This window comes from Elephantulus edwardii, unplaced genomic scaffold, assembly GCF_000299155.1.
Source record: "Elephantulus edwardii isolate Elephantulus edwardi_28Jun2011 unplaced genomic scaffold, EleEdw1.0 scaffold00041, whole genome shotgun sequence".
NCBI classification, from domain to species: Eukaryota; Metazoa; Chordata; class Mammalia; order Macroscelidea; family Macroscelididae; genus Elephantulus; species Elephantulus edwardii.
Genome location: NW_006399791.1, coordinates 6,824,296 through 6,841,212, shown reverse-complemented (window position 1 = coordinate 6,841,212; position 16,917 = coordinate 6,824,296). Strand labels below are relative to the sequence as shown.

The 16,917-nt window shown below is 38.9% G+C and overlaps 1 protein-coding gene across 1 annotated transcript in view; it reads right to left on the bottom strand.

Annotated features, from left to right (window-relative positions):
* Positions 1–16,917, bottom strand: part of BLM (Bloom syndrome, RecQ helicase-like) — a 99,451-nt gene that overhangs the window by 38,410 nt on the left and 44,124 nt on the right. Inside the window, 4 exon segments of the mRNA XM_006885212.1 lie at positions 9,596–9,756; positions 11,236–11,342; positions 11,727–11,792; positions 11,877–11,887. Coding sequence (XP_006885274.1) covers positions 9,596–9,756; positions 11,236–11,342; positions 11,727–11,792; positions 11,877–11,887 — 345 coding nt within the window.

Here is a 16,917-nt window from a genome sequence, read left to right as displayed (position 1 = left end):
AAAAAAAAAAAAAAAGAAAAGGGCTTTTTATGATGACCCATCACTGGTAAATGCTTTATTGTGTATTTCCTGAATCAAGGACACTTTCCTACAGAGCCACAATGTTGCCATTGCTGTATACACTCCAGTGGATTTCAACTCCTAGTGATCCTAAAGATCTGGGCTGTAAGACTTTTCAGGCTGCAAGCTTTTCTCCCAGGGAGTCACTGGTAGGTTCAAACAGCTGACCTTTTGGTTCACAGCTAAGCATTTAACCACTGTGCTACTGGGGCTCCTTACATAACTTTGATACAACCATCGAAATCAGGACATCAACACTGATAACATTAATACCATTTAATTTTTTGTTTGCATCCAAACTTCTCCAAAAGACCCAGTCATGCCATTTCTAGTACAAATCCAAGATCTTTCTCTTGCATTTGGTTTCCTTCAGTAATGAAAGGGCATCATTAAAAGCCTTTCCTGGACTTGCATGACCTAGACCCTTTTGAAGACTCTAGGTCAATTTTTAAAGGAAGCTCCTGAATTTGAGTGTATCTGGTATTTCCTGTGATTCCGTGCAGCTCATGCATTTTTGGAAGGAATCTCACCTGGGTGATGCCATCATCAGCCACACCAGGCAGAGTTTTACGACTTGTGACGTTATCTGTGATAGTCTCACTGCAGGGGCCGCACCAGCGTTCTCCAGTGTAAGCCCCTGTTCTGGTCCTAATTGAGAAGTGATTTATGAGGCGATACTGGGGGATTTTAACCCACTGGCTTTTGCATCCCTTGATGTACCTTAGCTGAATTAGTTATACTATGATACAGGCCAACAAGGAGCTCTCATGGTGCAAGGTCTAACATGCAGGGTTGTTAGCAGAAAGGCTGGCAGTCCCCTCCCATATTTACAGCTTCTGAAATCCGATGGAAGGTCTCAAGTTGGATGCAGCTCAAAGACACTGAGTTTGAGGTGGTTTTTTTTTTTTGGTGGTGATGAGTCCACAGGAGGCACAGTTATTAAGCACTCAGCTGCTGACAGAAATCCACTGGTTTCTATGCAGGAAAAAGATATGGTAGTTTGCTTCTGCTAAGATTACAACCTTGGAAACCTACAAGGCAATTCTCCTCAGTCCTATAAAAGGGTCAATGTAAGTCAGAATCTACTTAACAGTGTTGTTGTGTGCGTTGGGTTGGAACCAACTCACAGCTGAGCATCCTGCAGGTTCTCAGAGGCAGGAAACAGCACTGGAGGAAACTGCTCATCTTTTTCCTGTGGAGCAGTTGGTGGATTTGAACTCCGTGCCTTTGAGTTGGCAGCACAGCATATTTCCAATGCGGTCAGTAGAGGGACTGGTGGCTCAGTGGTTTAGGAACTGACACGATGACAGTAGGTCAGGTTTGGTTTTTTGATGATGGGTCAATTCTATCGTTCTTTATACATTTATTAGTTACTGGCATGCTGCTGTAAGCAAAACTTGTTTCTTTCTCTTCATTTATTTATTCATTTAAAATTGATTTGGCCAAAGTGAACGTCAATCTGTCTTTAGTTTCCTTTAGACATGCCTCCCTGTTCTGTCACCACTGCCTTTCTTTCAGACTCATCGGCTTCACCTGCCACAGCCTTGGAATCAAGACATTCTTTCCAGGAGTCCTGGCTCTTTAACTGGACAGTGGTATTTAGGAAGCAAGAACTGGATGCTAGATGTGCTCTTCCTAACTATCGAGGTGTCTCTATTCCCAGGCCTTCTCAGGAGAGGAAGCTATGCATCTACGGGCATAAAGACACACACACACTTATATCCCTATTTATATCCTTGTCATTTTAGGAAGCTTGCAACCCATGAGTTTATGCTGATACATCTAATCCCATCCCACCATAAGAGTTCATTTAGGTTTCTCCTTTCCTATATTTATAGGTCTCTTCTCTGACAAACGAAAAACTTCTGCTCCCCTCTGCTCTTGATGCACTTACTTATTTGCTCAATTCTTCTGTCTATAATTCTGTCACTTCCCATCCATTTTGCCCACATTAACTTATGTACCAGGGAGCTCTGGTGACCTAGTGGTAAGGAGGCGTGCTGCCAACCCAAAGGCATGTGGTTGGAATCCACCAGCAGCTCCGTGGAGAAAGATGAGCTGTCTTGTCTTGTGTGATTTAGAGCCTCTGAAACCCTGCTGGAGGGTCAGTTATGGGCTGTATCTCACTCGACGATACCTAACAATTCATATACCTTTCTCAGTATGCTTGACTTCTGGTAAGCTCCACAGTCAACTCCTCACGAATATCCTTTTCATCCATTCAGTTCTGTCATCCACACTCCATAACTTCCACACCCTGTATGCTGCCTTCTCCATCCTGCCTGGGATCCAATTCTCAAAGTTAAACTGCGGCCACAACCTCCTGACTCCCACCCTAAAATATCTACCTTGCACAGCATCCCCTCAAGTGTTCTGGTCTGAATTAATCAGGAGAGAAGGCTGGGAGAAAGAACTGGTCTCAATTCATTTTTAATATGTTGCACTACTGGTCTCATGGCATTAGATTTATTAAGCAATAGTAATTTCTGTCAGATTTTTCCAAGTTAGAGAAACAGTATTTACTTCCCATTAAAAATCTATTTTTTAATGAGTTCTGTAAGATTGCAGGCTCAGAGGTCAATATGAAAAAACCAGAACCATTACCTGTGCATTAATAGCAAACAAAATGGAAATTAAATTAAGAGAATAATTTGTAATAGCAAAAAAGAATAAAATAGAAATTTTACAAACTAAGTATAAGACTTGTACATTGAAATGGACACATTTAAAAAAATTAAAGATCTAAATGAATGGAAAGATTACCTTTGCTCATAGATGGGGTGCTTACAATTATTACAACAATAGTACCAGTTCTCCTCTCTCTCTCCTTGCTGAGGACTTGGAATGGATTCAGTTGACCCTTCCAGTGGGTTTCTGTGGCTGTAAATCTCACGAGATGAGACTGCCTAGCTTTCTCCCACAGAGTTGCTGGTGGATTCGAACTGCTAGGGGCATTGTTGGATTTTTTTGGTTAGCAGAACAACGTCCTACAGACAATGTCACCAGAGCTCCCTACCCCTCAATTAGCCTACAGAGTCAGTGTGAACCCCATCGGAATCCCAGCAGGCTCTACTTCCACGTCAGATACCAACAGGCTGAATCTTAAAATCATATGGAAATACAAGACTCAGAAAAGGTAAAACAAAATTATTTTTACACAAAGAGTTACGGGAAGAATAGCTTTTTTATAATTGTTTTTTTTACATGTTCAATTAATAATATTCACCATCTGTAGAACCATCACAACTTTCTATCTCCAAACTCTCCCATTCCCTAGAACAGGAGTTGGAGAATCACTCCTAAGCAATGACTCTCTGTCTCTCACCGCTGATAACCAATAATACTCTTGATTGCTACATAGCTGCTTATATTAGGTACTTCAGGTAAGTGGGAATCATTTAATATTTGTCCTTTTGTATCTGACTTATTTCACTCAGCATCCACAAGTTTACAAGATTCATTCATGTCATAGTGTGTATCAGGACTTCATCTCTCTTCACAGTCGGGAACACTCCACTGCATATATGCTCCACAGTCTGTTCATTTGCTGATGGTCAAATAGGTTGCTTCCACCTTTTGACTAACAAAACAGGGCTGCAATGACGACTGGTATATATGAATGCGCTTGTTTTCCTACTCTTCATGCTACTGGGTATACACCTCAGGATAAAATTCTTGGGCCATATGTGTTTTGGATTGAACTGTGTGCCCTCAAAGCATGTATCAATTTGGTTAGGTCAGAATTCTGAGTATTATGCAATTATCCTCCACTTTGTGACCTGCTGTAATTGCCCCACGTGTTGTAAATCCTAACTTTTACAATGGTTTTGAGTCAGGACAAGTGGTAGGTATTGCTATTAAGGCGGCATGCAATCTACAGGTTGTATCTTGAGTCAATCTCTCTTGAAGTATAAAAGAGACTAAGAAAGGGGGCAGATAGCAGGGGAGCTCAGTGCCACAGGGAGAAGAACCAGGAATGGGGCATCCTGCGGACCCAGAGTCTATGTGGTCAACCTCCTAGGTTAAAAGCATGATTGATGTTGAGACACACGGAGATTTCCAAGTATCAACAGGCTACACAAAGATGCTGAAAAGCAACAAGGCTCTTTTGCCAGAATCAAAACAGAAAGGAAGCCTTCCCCTGGGCTGGCATCCTGAACTTAGACACCGAGCTGCCTGGGTTGTGAAGGAATACATTTCTGATTATTAAAGTCATCACTTGTGGTATTTCTTTTATAGCAGCACTAGATAATGAAGACAATGTGGTAATTCTATATTTAATTTTTAAAGGAAACTTTATCCTGTATTCCACAACAGCTGTACATCTCATAATTCCACAAGTGACGGATGAATGTTCCAACTTTTCTTCATCTTTGTTTCAACATCTGCTTCCTGCACCCCCACCCCCCACCCCAATCACAGCTATTTTAGTGGGAGTAAAGTGAAATGTTATTGCAGTTTTGATTTGTAGATCAGCTGATAAAGTAATGGTTGGTAGTTTGAACCTTCAGCTGCTCCACAGGAGAAAAGCCTGGCTGTTAGATTTTGTAAAGTCTACATCCAAGAAAACCCCATTTGGCGGTTCTACTGGCACATGAGGTCGGTCACTAGGAGTTGGAAGCAACTTGATGGCACCCAACAATGACTAACGGTGCTGAGTGTACTTCCACATGCTCACCAGCTACTTAAACGTCTTGTCAGCCAAAGCATTCTTGAAAAAGAAGAACCAAGTTGAAGGACTTACACTTCCTGGTTTCAAAAGTCATAACAAAGCTACAGTAATCAAGGGAGCATGGTTCTGGCTTAACGACAGAGAGGTATCAACGGGATGGAATTCAGAGTCCAGGAATAAACCCTCACATTTTTAATTTATTTTCAAGAAAATAATTTAATGGGGGATAGAAAGAATAGTCTTTTTGATGAATGATGTCGGGACAACTGGGTATCTGTATGCCACAGGATAAAGCTGGGGGTTTTTGTCATACTATCTATAAAAATGAACTCAAAATAGATCAAAGATCTAAATTTAGGCGCTAAAGTTATAAAATTCCCTGAAGAGAACATAGGAATAAATCTTTGTGATCTTGACTAGTCAATGCTTTCTTAGAGCTATGGTGCATAAGCACAAGATATCAAAAGGGAAAACCCAGAAAAAGTGTCTTGATCTTCATAAAAATGTCAAAGAAAATGATACAGAAAAAGAAAGGACAACCCACAGTATGAGAAAAAAATATTTGCAAATTATAAACACACCAAATAAAGGCATGTTGTTTTTGTTTGCTACCAAGCTAGAACCAAATCACAGTGACTCTCCTGTGGGTTTTCAGAGGCAGAAAATCGCATGGGAGGAGATTGCCCATTCTTCTCATGTGAATATGTTGTTGTTAAGTGCCATCAAACCAAGAACTACTCTTAGTGACCCTATGAACAACAGGTCTGAACCTTGACCTGTCCTGTGCCATCTGGCCTCACAACCTCCAACACACTTGAGCCCACTGCTGTGTTAACTGTTTCAATCTACCTGGTTGAGGATCTTCTTCTTTTGTTGTCTCTCCACCTTTCCAAGCATCATGTCCCACTCTAAGGAAGAGTCTCTTGTAGCAACATGCCCATTTCATTGAGGGTCTTCCTCTCCTGTGCTGACCCTCTACTCTTCCAAGGATGATGTCCTTCTCTAAGGACTAGTCCCTCTTGGCAATATGCCCAAAATATATGAGGTGGAGTTTGAAAGTCCTTGCCTCCAAGGAGCACCCTCTCCAGGACAGATTTGTTTGTCCTCCTTGCAGTCCATTGTTTATGTTCAATACTTTTCTCCAGCACCACAACTCAAAGGCATTGGTTTTGCTTCTGTTATCCTTAGTTATTGGCCAGTTCTCAGATGTGTGTATAGCAAGTGACTGAAAAGACCATGGCCTGAATCAGGCGTACCTTCCCCTTCAAAAATGACATCACTGCTCCTCAGTATTGGAAAGATCCCTGAGGGCAGACAATCCCAATGCAATACATCTTTCGATATTTTTAATTAGTGTTAAAATTGTGATTTTAACAAAAGTTTCTAGAAAGTTGGGTTTTCAATTATTCATTGTTGCACATTTTCCTCCCTTCCCCAGTCCACTTTGTAATGCAACTCTTGTTCCAGACTGTTGCTGTATATATAATGCCTAATAATATATTTCCCTTCAGACAGCTCTTTCCCTCATCTGTTCCAATGCAGTGTTCATTCATCTATCTACTCTTTTCCTATTCTCCTCAACTCATCTCCCATCTGTCCTATTTTATAACAGCGGTGTTATACAGTATTTATCCTTTTGAGACAGAGATATTTCACTCAGCATAATGTCCTCCAGTCTCCCACATGTTGTATAATATTTCATGAGCTCATTGTTTTCAATGATGCATAATATCCCACTGTATGAATATACTATAGTTTTTCTATTTATTTGTTGATGGGCACTTGGGTTGCTTCCATCTTTCTGCTAATATGAATAATGCAGCAATAAACATGGGCATGTACACATTTGTTTGAGTCTCAGCTCCGGTTTCTTTAGGGTATATTCCTACTAGTGGAATTGCTGGGTCAAATTGTATTTCCATTTCCAACATTTTGAGAAAGCGCCACACCACCATCCACAGTGGCTGTACCATTTTACATTCCCACCAAAAGTGATTAAGATTTCCAATTTCCCCACAACTTTACCAAGAGTTGTTTTTGCTGCTCTAATGAACTTTGCTGTTTTTTACTGGGGTGAGATATTTCATCGTTGCTTTGATTTGCATCTCTCTCTTTTTTTAAAAAAAAATTTTTTTTACAGAAGTTTTGCATTTCCATTCACTCATTGCTGCAATTTTCTCCCTGCCCACCCCTCCCCACCAGCTCGTGTTCCCCTCCGAAGAGAGAAAAAAAAATTCCTTCATTAGTATACAATTCCCACGTCCCTTCCCCCCACCCCCCACCCCGAGTACACTTCTCTATGCAACCTTAATTCTGGATTCCTGTACTCAGATTAGAAGTGATATATGATTATTATGATTTGCATCTTTCTTAAAGCTAGGGATTTTGAACATTTCTTCATGTGTTTGTGTGCCATCTGAATGTCTTCTTTGGTAGTCTATTTATATCCTCTGCTCATTTTATGATTGAGTTGTTTGCCTTTTTCTTGTTGAGGTGCTAGAGTATTCTATAAAGTCCCTTATCATATATGTCATTACCAAATATTTCTTCCCAGCCTGTGGGCTTTCTTTTACCCTCTTGAAGACGTTTTTGATGTGCATAGCAATTTGATTCTTAGAAGGTCCCATTCATCTATTTTATTCTCTCCTGGTTGTAGATTTTTATTTTGGAAGTCTAATCATGCTGTGGGTTAGGGCTTTTAGAGTTGTTCTTAGCTTTTCTCTGATGAATTTTATAGTCTTTGGTTTTACTCTTAGGTCCCTATTCCAATTTGAGCTGGATTTTGTGTATTATATGAGCTACAGGTCTTGCTTAAGTTTTCTGCAGATGGTTTTCAAATTTTGCCAAAACCACTTGTTAAAGAGGCTTTCGTTTCCCTACTTAATGAATTTTGTCTTTTTGCCAAAAATTGGTTGACCTTAGGTAGATGAGCTGATTTCTGGGTTCTCAATTCTATTCCACTGATCGATGTGTCTGCCACTGTACCAGCATGGTACCATGCTGTCTAGATCATCACAACTGTGCAGTAGGATTTAAGATCAGGGAATGTGATGCCTCCTACCTTATTTCTCTTTTTCAGTAGTGCTTTGCTTATTTGGGGTCATCTTTTGATTTCCTGACTGCTGGTGCCAAGGGAGTTGACTGTGGATCAAAGTAAAATGAAGTCTTTGTAATCCTTTCCCCCTAGTATCATGATGTTGCCTATTGGTCTAGTAAAGATTTTTGTCTTCTAGATGTTGAGAAGTAATCCATATTGAAGGCTACAGTCTTTGATCTTTGGCAGCAAGCATTTCAAGTCTTCTCACTTTCAGCAAACAAGGATATGCTGTCTGTATAATTCAGGTTGTTAATGAATCTTCCTCTGATCCTGATACTTCAATCTTCTTCAGAGTCCAGCTTCTTGGAATATTTGTTCAGTATACAGATTAAATAGGTATAGAGAAAGGAGACAGCCCTAACACACACCTTTCTACTGTTTTAAACCATGCAGTGTTCCTGTATTGACAATAGTTTTTTGGTCTAGGTATAGGTTTCATATAAACATAATTAAATGTTCTGGGAGACATGTTCTTCTCAATGTTAACCATAGTTTGTTATGATTCATACAGTCAAATGCTTTTGCTTAGTCAATAAAACAGAAATAGACATTCTTCTGGTATGCTCTGTTTTGAGCCAAGATTCATCTGACATCAGCAATGGTATCTTTGGTGCCATTCAGACTAATAGATTAGCAGTGGTTAGCAGATTAGAGGGGACTATGGGGGAGCTAATGAGTAAGGAGTTTATCCATTCACTTTTTGGAGGTGGTAAAATGTTCTAGAATTAAATAGTTGTGATAGTGGTACCATTTTGCGACCATATCAAAACAAACCCAAAAAAACCTCCAACAAACCAATAAAAACTCCAAAACCCACTGAACTGAATAAAAGAGCAAATTTTATGCTCACTTACATATTAATAAAAAAATAATTATTTTATGTTATTGGGGGGAAAAGAAGTAACTGTGGAAGACAGACACACCCATACCTGTTTTTTTATTTTAGTCTGATACTATCTTTAAGGTAAAAAAAAAATTACACTGCACATATGCAAGTTTGCTTATATTTTATAAAAGGTTTCCTTTCTTTTAGTCATTGGGAATGTAAAATGGCACAACAGTTGTGGAAAATATAGAGGCAGGTCCTCAAAAAACACAAGTTCCTCAAAAAACAAATATTGTATTACCTTGCAATTTCATTCCAAAGTATATATTCAAAGACTTGACAGTAGACACTCAGGGACTTGAACACCAATGCTGAACGTGTCAACTGCCTTACTATGCCCAACAGCCCAAATATGGAAATGGAAATGTCCTTCAACAGATGAATGGATAGACAAACTGTGGTATACAGATATAATGGGGGGATCCGTAGAATAAAGGAAGTCTTTATAAAGTCTACAATAGGATGGAGTTTGGACACATTTTGCTGAGTGGAAATAAGTCATCATAAAAGGACAACTATTATTTGACCTCAATTACATAGAAAGTTAAGAAAAGGCAAAGCTTAAACTAGAAAATGTTTTAAAAAACAAAACAAACGAAAAGGCGAAGCTCTAGGGACCAAAGTGGCTTTCTGCCTAGGAGTCACTGAGTTTATGTAAACGCTGAGGGGGATGACTTAGAACAATCGCACAATGGGCTGGGAAACATGGAGAACGTGAGCAATGTCACTGAATGGAACATGAAAAAATTGTGGAGATGGTGTCCATTGTATTGTGCATATTTTTACCACAATATAGAAAGAAACAAGGAGGAAAATGTTTCTTATGCATAGTAAAAAAAAAAGATTGTTCCCACAATTTGTTTATTGTTAAGTCCGTTACCTGGCAGCCGTCCTGATTAATCCACTTGTGCTGCACCTCGTCCCTAGCACCATCACTGAGGCCGGCGTGATAAGCAAGAGCCGCGAGACCATCTTTCTTCAACGTGTCAGCCATTGTGTCACATTCTCTCCTGGAGAGGCAGTAAATTATCCCCGAGTCATCTGCCAAGAACCCAAATAGTATTATGAAGACTTGGAATCTAAATAACAATACAATTTACATTATGTTCTCACAGACACAAGACCCATAAACAGCTCTCCATAGGTTTCACATGGGCAGAAAAACCAAGCAAGGAATTCACATGTGTCGGAAATGGAGCCGTGACAAGTCCCCGGCTCTGTTTCACACTGGCTACGTGGCAGGAATGTGCCTCCACGTAGACCTCATTGAAAGCATATGGCCATACTATGCATTAACATTCCTGGAAATCTCTCTATCCTTTGACCTACTTCCCTTCGAGGAAACTAACCTCAACAATGATTTGCAGCGCTACACATACCTATACAAAGTTTTCTTATATTTAGAGAAAACTAAAATTAAGAAACACCTAGATGGCCAACACTAGGGACTAACTCAGAAAAGAAGCTGTGAAATCAAATATACTTTAACTATTAAAAGGTATTTCCTAAGCTTTTAAAAAAAGCAACGGGAAAATGTTCAAAATATAAAGGATATAAAGACAATATGTGTATGTAGTATGCTAATGGGAAAAAAATGTATTCACATATTGTAAAGAAATAAGCCAAAATCCTAACAATGGCTGACTCCAATAAGAGGCTGAGGGTCAGCAATGGCCGCGAGGATGTGGCAGCACTGGGCAGTGTCTCCGTCTCTCCAGGAACCGCAGCTGACTTGACGGCACCTATGCTGCCCCAGGGAGCTCTATCTCCTGCTTTTCACCTTGCTTTCTACATTTTCTACAACCAGTACAAGTGATATCATCTTTTTAATGTATGTTATTTTTAAAATAGTAATAAGAAAAAAGACATAAAAGTCAATTCTCTATCCTTGGTTCTACCACAGAATCGACTATATCCTTTATTTTCTGGTTTTAAAGTAGTACTCAATAAAATACACTCAGCTATTCATACTAGAAGCCCCAAAGAAGTGGGCTAACGAGGGGAAATTACTGACTTTTTCCTTCATTATCTCTTTATGGCTTGATTTATTCAAGTAAGCATGTCTTCCAATTTTTGAAAAGCAAAATAGAAATGTTTAACAAAAAATATTCTCTGTGGAAAGGTGGATAAGGGATTGCAGGGAAAACAGCTATCCATTTCAGAATCTCATTTTAGTTAATACGAGTCAGAAGGAGATACGGTTGGGAAAAAGCACTAAAACAAAGAACTGTATAATTCATATGCTGATAACAGCCAGAGGAGAGAGCAAAACCGAGAATCATAAGATAGGTGCGGAGGAGGGCATTTTTAAATATATTTTTTGTTAGAGTTTATTGTCATCAAACCAAGTGAGATTTTATAATTTCTAGAACGGAAAGAGCTGTTAATATTCTGCTCTATAAATAGCAAGTTAGCACTATCAAACTGAGAAACGAAATGTTTAATACGCAATTTTACATATTCTAGTGTGGTACTAAAAAGACATTTATCACTTGGATATAATTCATGTGGTGTACTTACACGGGTGATGCTTTCTGATCCATTCTAAGCAGTCAAATGCCACCTTTTTTGGTTTTTTTTGTAATACATAGTATTTGAGATTATGTCTGTTGAAACTCATGCTAAATCTAAAAAAAAAAAAGAAAGAGTTCCAAATATGAAATTTAGTATTACAAGGAAGAAAGTTTTTGCCATCTTTAAAAATTAAACACTGATTCCTGCCCCCGCCCCCACACAAATATACAGACCAAGCTGTGTTAAGCTGAAAACTGTCACTAGCAGCTTATATAATACGAGACTAAAATGGAAGTTGAGTTAAGGGTTAAAGTGAAAGAATGGTGACAGAGAGGGAATGGGTCATCATTCATATAGGGCTGGATGACAAAAAAATTAAGACTGCAGAAGAAAATATGTAGAGAAGACATATCAGAGTCCTAGTCTCTAAAGAAGAGGCTGATTAAAAAAGCTAGCAAAAACATTATTTAAAAGATTAAACACATACATAGTTAGGCCAGCAAGGTTTCAAAATTTTAACTGTGCTTAAAAGGGAAAAAATTATTGTAGGGTAAGACAAGGAGCTAAATCCCCAGAGAGCATGGAGAAGACTCCTGATTTTAATTTCATGGCTGAACTCTTTACAGAACAGGCTGCCACATCCTCACCCTGCAGCATTCTACAGGGTCTCCGTGAATATGAATGAACTCAATGGCAATGGGATGGATGGAGGTGAAGCTTTTTTTAACCAAAGCATGGAACCTTCTGGTGGGGCTTCATGTCTTTACACGCTTTACATATTTCAGTCAAAGGTGAAGCACAAGACCCAGAGTGAGGTATTCTGGCCTCTTTTTTGGTCAGCAGATCCTTTATTCTGGCCTTCCTGGAGATGCTCTGATTTTTTTCTGCTGCCAACACAAAGGCACATAGTTCAAAACTACCACTTGCTCCATGGGAGAAAGATGGGCAATCTCCGGTGTGATCTACTGCTTCTAAAAACCTACTGGTTCCAACTCGTTGGTACATAACAAGAGTCAGGGGGTGGGAATGACAAGGATATTAACTTGACATGTGTGCTTCTGTTGTCCCTACCGACACAGAATGCATCACTCCTGACTCAGAGTCTTGTGAAGCTGCTGGCGAACAATACTATGATGTTATCACTCATGCAATGTCATTTATATACAGAATACTCAGAGTTCTTTTAGGGTTTTCTTTAGTTCTTTTAGGCAGAAGATGGCTTAGCACACTGTAGCAAAAGGGGGGGGGAAGGCAGTATATACAAGACTAATGCACCTATTGATTATTTTGACCATTCTGTGCTAATTATTTGCATTCATTATGACAGCAAAGGAAACAGCACTGTTGATAACATTATTCATTACGGTAAGAATTGCCTAGGAATACAAAGGAAAAAGGTGGTCTCCAAACTTATTTGAGCTGAGCTGGGTTGAAGCTGGGATGGCAGATAATGAGCCTCTGGTACCAGTAGGAACTTTAGGACTGCAGAGCGGCCTAACTGCCTAGTATCACACTTTAGACTCTACTTTGCTTTTAGAAAATGTTTTATTAATGAAAACAAAACAAAACCAACAAACACAACAACAAAAAACACCCATCCAAGCCAATTTGGGTTAAAAAGAGACAATAGGTGTTGGCACGCATGTAAAGAAAGGAGAACCCCCAAAAACTGCTGATGACGATGTACGATGGTGAAGCTACTGTGAAAACGTTCTGGTAGTTTCTCAAAAAGTTAAACACAGCTACCACATGGGCCACAAAGTCCACTTAAAGGCCTTTACCAAAAACATGCCTACACAAAAACTGTCTAACCAAATGCTCATAAAATACTATTTATCAAATGATGAAGATAGGTAAAATGTGAAATACTCATGATAATGGAATATTAAGTGGTCAATCATAAAGAGGGAAGAAGTCGTGAAACCTATAACACGGATGATCCTTGAAAACGGACTAAGTGAAAAATGAAAGGCACAGGAGACAGGAGTCAAGGGAGAGATTCTTTTGGGGATGATAGATATGTGCTAAACATTAAGAGGAGTTCTAGTGGCATAGTGGTAATAAATCGCTCTGCCAATGCAAAGGTACATGGTTCGAATCCACCAGTAGTTCTGCAGGGAAAAAATGGACAATCAGCTCCCATGTGATTGACTGCCTTTGAAAACCCACTGAAGGGTCAGCGATGGGTCTGTTCTGACTCTTCAGGACACCATCACCACCACAACCACAATAACAACAGATTACGGGGGCAACTGCACAACCCTGAGTGTGTGAAAAGCTGCTGAACTTTGGGTTGTGTTAGGTGCCTTCAAGTCAGAACTGACTCAGAATTATCTCTCAATAAAGATTTAAGAAATTAAAAAGAAAAATAAAAAGGGCGTAGATGTTAAAAAAATAGTTACATAATAACCAAAGAGAACACTAGATGTTTCCATTGAAATGGTAAATATGATTAGGCCCAGAGAGCCAAACTCACGTTGCTTTAAAATGATTCATGAGGAAATGAAATAAGCGCACACCAGTGCTTGCTCTTTTCAGAACTGAGATAGTTGTCATGGGGATGTACATTAAAAGTTTATTTGAATTAAAAAATGAAGTTGTTTGTTTGGTATAAAAATATGTCTCATTTAGTGAACTGCTTTGCAATGTAGACTGGTTTTGCCAATCTGCTTACATGGAATGCATTTCCGACTACGTGAATGAGCTAAATCTACAGCCTCAAAGTTTTACCACTATATTTAAAGTCTACACCTTGGTGTGCAGTGGTTAAATAGCTTGGTTGTTAAATAAGGTCAGTGGTTTGAACCCCCCAGTGGCTCTAGGGGAGAAGGATGTCACAATCCACATCCATAAAGATTTACAGGTTTGGGAACCCTGAGGGGCGTGCCTACTGTCCACAGGAGTTTCTATGACTGGGAATTACACTCAGTGACAGTGGTTTTGGCTTTGGTTTTTACAATAAAAGTTCTGGTTGAAAATATTTAATTAGAAACTGTCACTGAAACAAAGAGTTTGCTTTTCCCAATTCTTTTGAATAGATTAGGATATAGGGCTGCTTTCAGTTAAAAAGCAATGAAGAATATTTCCTAGTCATTAAATAAGTTTTGCTAAAACTGTTTGGGGTGCATTTCCCCCCCAAAAAGAAAAGTGAGTTTCTTTAATGATTTGGCAAAAAGTTATTTTGCCAATTAAGAGGCACAAAATTTGGAGGACCTTTATGAGTTGTCAGCTGACAGATCATGAAAATAATTCTGATGACAAGTCATTATGTAATTTTTGGCATATACGTCAGAAGGAATTGAAATAATTGAGTGTTACTGCTGTAATAAAATGTCTTCCATTCCCATCTACATGTTTATATGAGCAATGTTTCTCTGCCCACATCTATTAAAAAGTAGGAACTGACTTAGTTCACCCTCAGACATGTGAATCAACTGCGGGGGAAAAAATATCTTATCTCTTTAAGAGATACAATCTCAAAGTTTATGATTAATCATTTAAAAAAATATATTTAAACTATTCTAGCTAATTATGAACTACAGATTATAATGCTAATTCCATACAGAAGAGAATGTTAGTATATAAAATAGTTTCTCATTTACATGTATATTTTTGTTGCAGGTAAATATGATAGAATTATCATATTTAGACTTCCATGTTTAAAAATATATGAGTTATACCAGATGCTCTGCTGGAGAAGGAGGGGCAATCTCCCCTTGTACTGTCAGATCTGATTTGATGGTACACACACACAAAAATAACAAAATTTAAAAACAAAAAAAATATGAGTTAAAAGAAAAAAAAAAGCAAAATGTCTGTTAAAAGTTAAACATTTTTATCTGTCAGTTGTTGGGGTTTTTTTAACCAAAATCTATTTGATTACTTATAAAATACATGGTGATTGTAAGGGCAGAGATAAAAAATTATAAGAGGGAAACATTTTTATTTATTTATAAAGCAGATGATACATTTTCATAATTAGAATTGATATTGTACTTATTATTTGCCAGAAGAGCGAAGCAACAATTTTGTTTAAAAACTCTGATGTTTACAAAAGACTATATTCTCTTTAATTCTGGTGTGCCTTGGAGTCAGAATTGACTCATAGCTGACTTTCCAGTAGGTTTACAGAGACATTTACCCCCATGGGAGGAGACTGGCCATCCCTCTCCCAGGGAGCAGCTGGTGGATTTGAGTTTGCAGTCCAATTCCTGACCACCGTGGGGAATAAGAAGGATGGCACAGGATAGGATAAGGTTCAGATCTGTTGATCACAGGGTTGCTATGAGTTGTATTCAACTCGATAGCACTGAACAAGCCACCAGAGCTCCCTGTTTTTTACCTAGTTAAAACGAACACCTTTTGTGAGGCATAGGTTTTTGAAAATTCTTTAGGGAAGTATAAGAAAAAAAGCGCAAATATTCTGGACATCTCTGTTAAATATTTCTGAGCACACAAATCCAACACCAAATTCATTACTTACCCTCCCTGGCCCCCACCCCCACCCCACTCCCTTCCCTGTCATTTCTGGTTGCCCATGAGATCTATGTCAGAAACTAGTGGTCAGATTTCTCTCCCCAACCAACTGCCAGTACTGCTGATGCAACTCTGTCCTCGCCTTCCCCTTCAACTGCTGCTACTACCTGCCTCTCCCCTAGGACTGAAGTAGGTTCCTAAGAAGGTTCCCTGTGCCTCCCAAGTCTTGTTCCATTATTCTATCTTCTTAAAACACCAGAGCATTGCCCTGCTATACAGTTCTGATCAAGCTGCTCGCCAGGTCAAAATGTCCACAGAACAAAGCCAAGGCCTTTACCATCATGATGCACAGGACCTACCATGATCTGGCGTGAAGCCATCTTTGGAGGGATTCACTTTCTATTTCTCCATTTACTCATTGGATTATTATCCATTCCTGGTGTTCCTCTTCTTTGCCTGTTACTCTAAATGAACTAACTCAGTCTCATAATGACAAATACTGTACAAGGCCATTATTGTAGAAACAGAAATATAACTAGTAAAATGTGTATGAGGATCCAAGGGGGAAGGGTAGGAGCAGAAGGGTGAGGATGGGCTGGGGGGTGGGGGGTAATCATAGGATCGCACAATATGACAGGTAGGGGGAGGAGTGGGTAAAGGAAATGGGAAAGATCCGGTGTAAAAGACAATGTATATGAACTTTGTAAGTAAACCAGTATAAAATAAAAATTTTATTTCACTAAAAAAAAATGCTACTCATCTACTATTAAATATCCTCTATTTAAAACCACTACATGGGGATGTGATTGCAGTCCATGGCAATCCTCCATCAGGTTTTCGCAGCTTAAATCTTAATAGGAGTAGATGGCGTCATTTCTCTCTTATAAAGAAAAATAAATTTTAACCATCTGACTTTTGGTTAGGAGCCAAATCAACAGGCTAGAAATGTAGAAAAATAGGGACTCTACACATACATTGCTGGTGGTGGTAAAATGGTGCAGCTGCTTTGGAAAACAGTCTGGAAATTTCATATATATATATATATAGAGAGAGAGAGAGAGAGAGAGTTCACATATATAGTTCACATATACAGTTTATACATAGATCTATATAGATATAATTCATATATATATACAGTTGTGGAACACTAATGAGCGAAGACCTGATGAGTTGTGGGAGGATGTCAAATGTATCATCCAGGAAGAGTGCAGA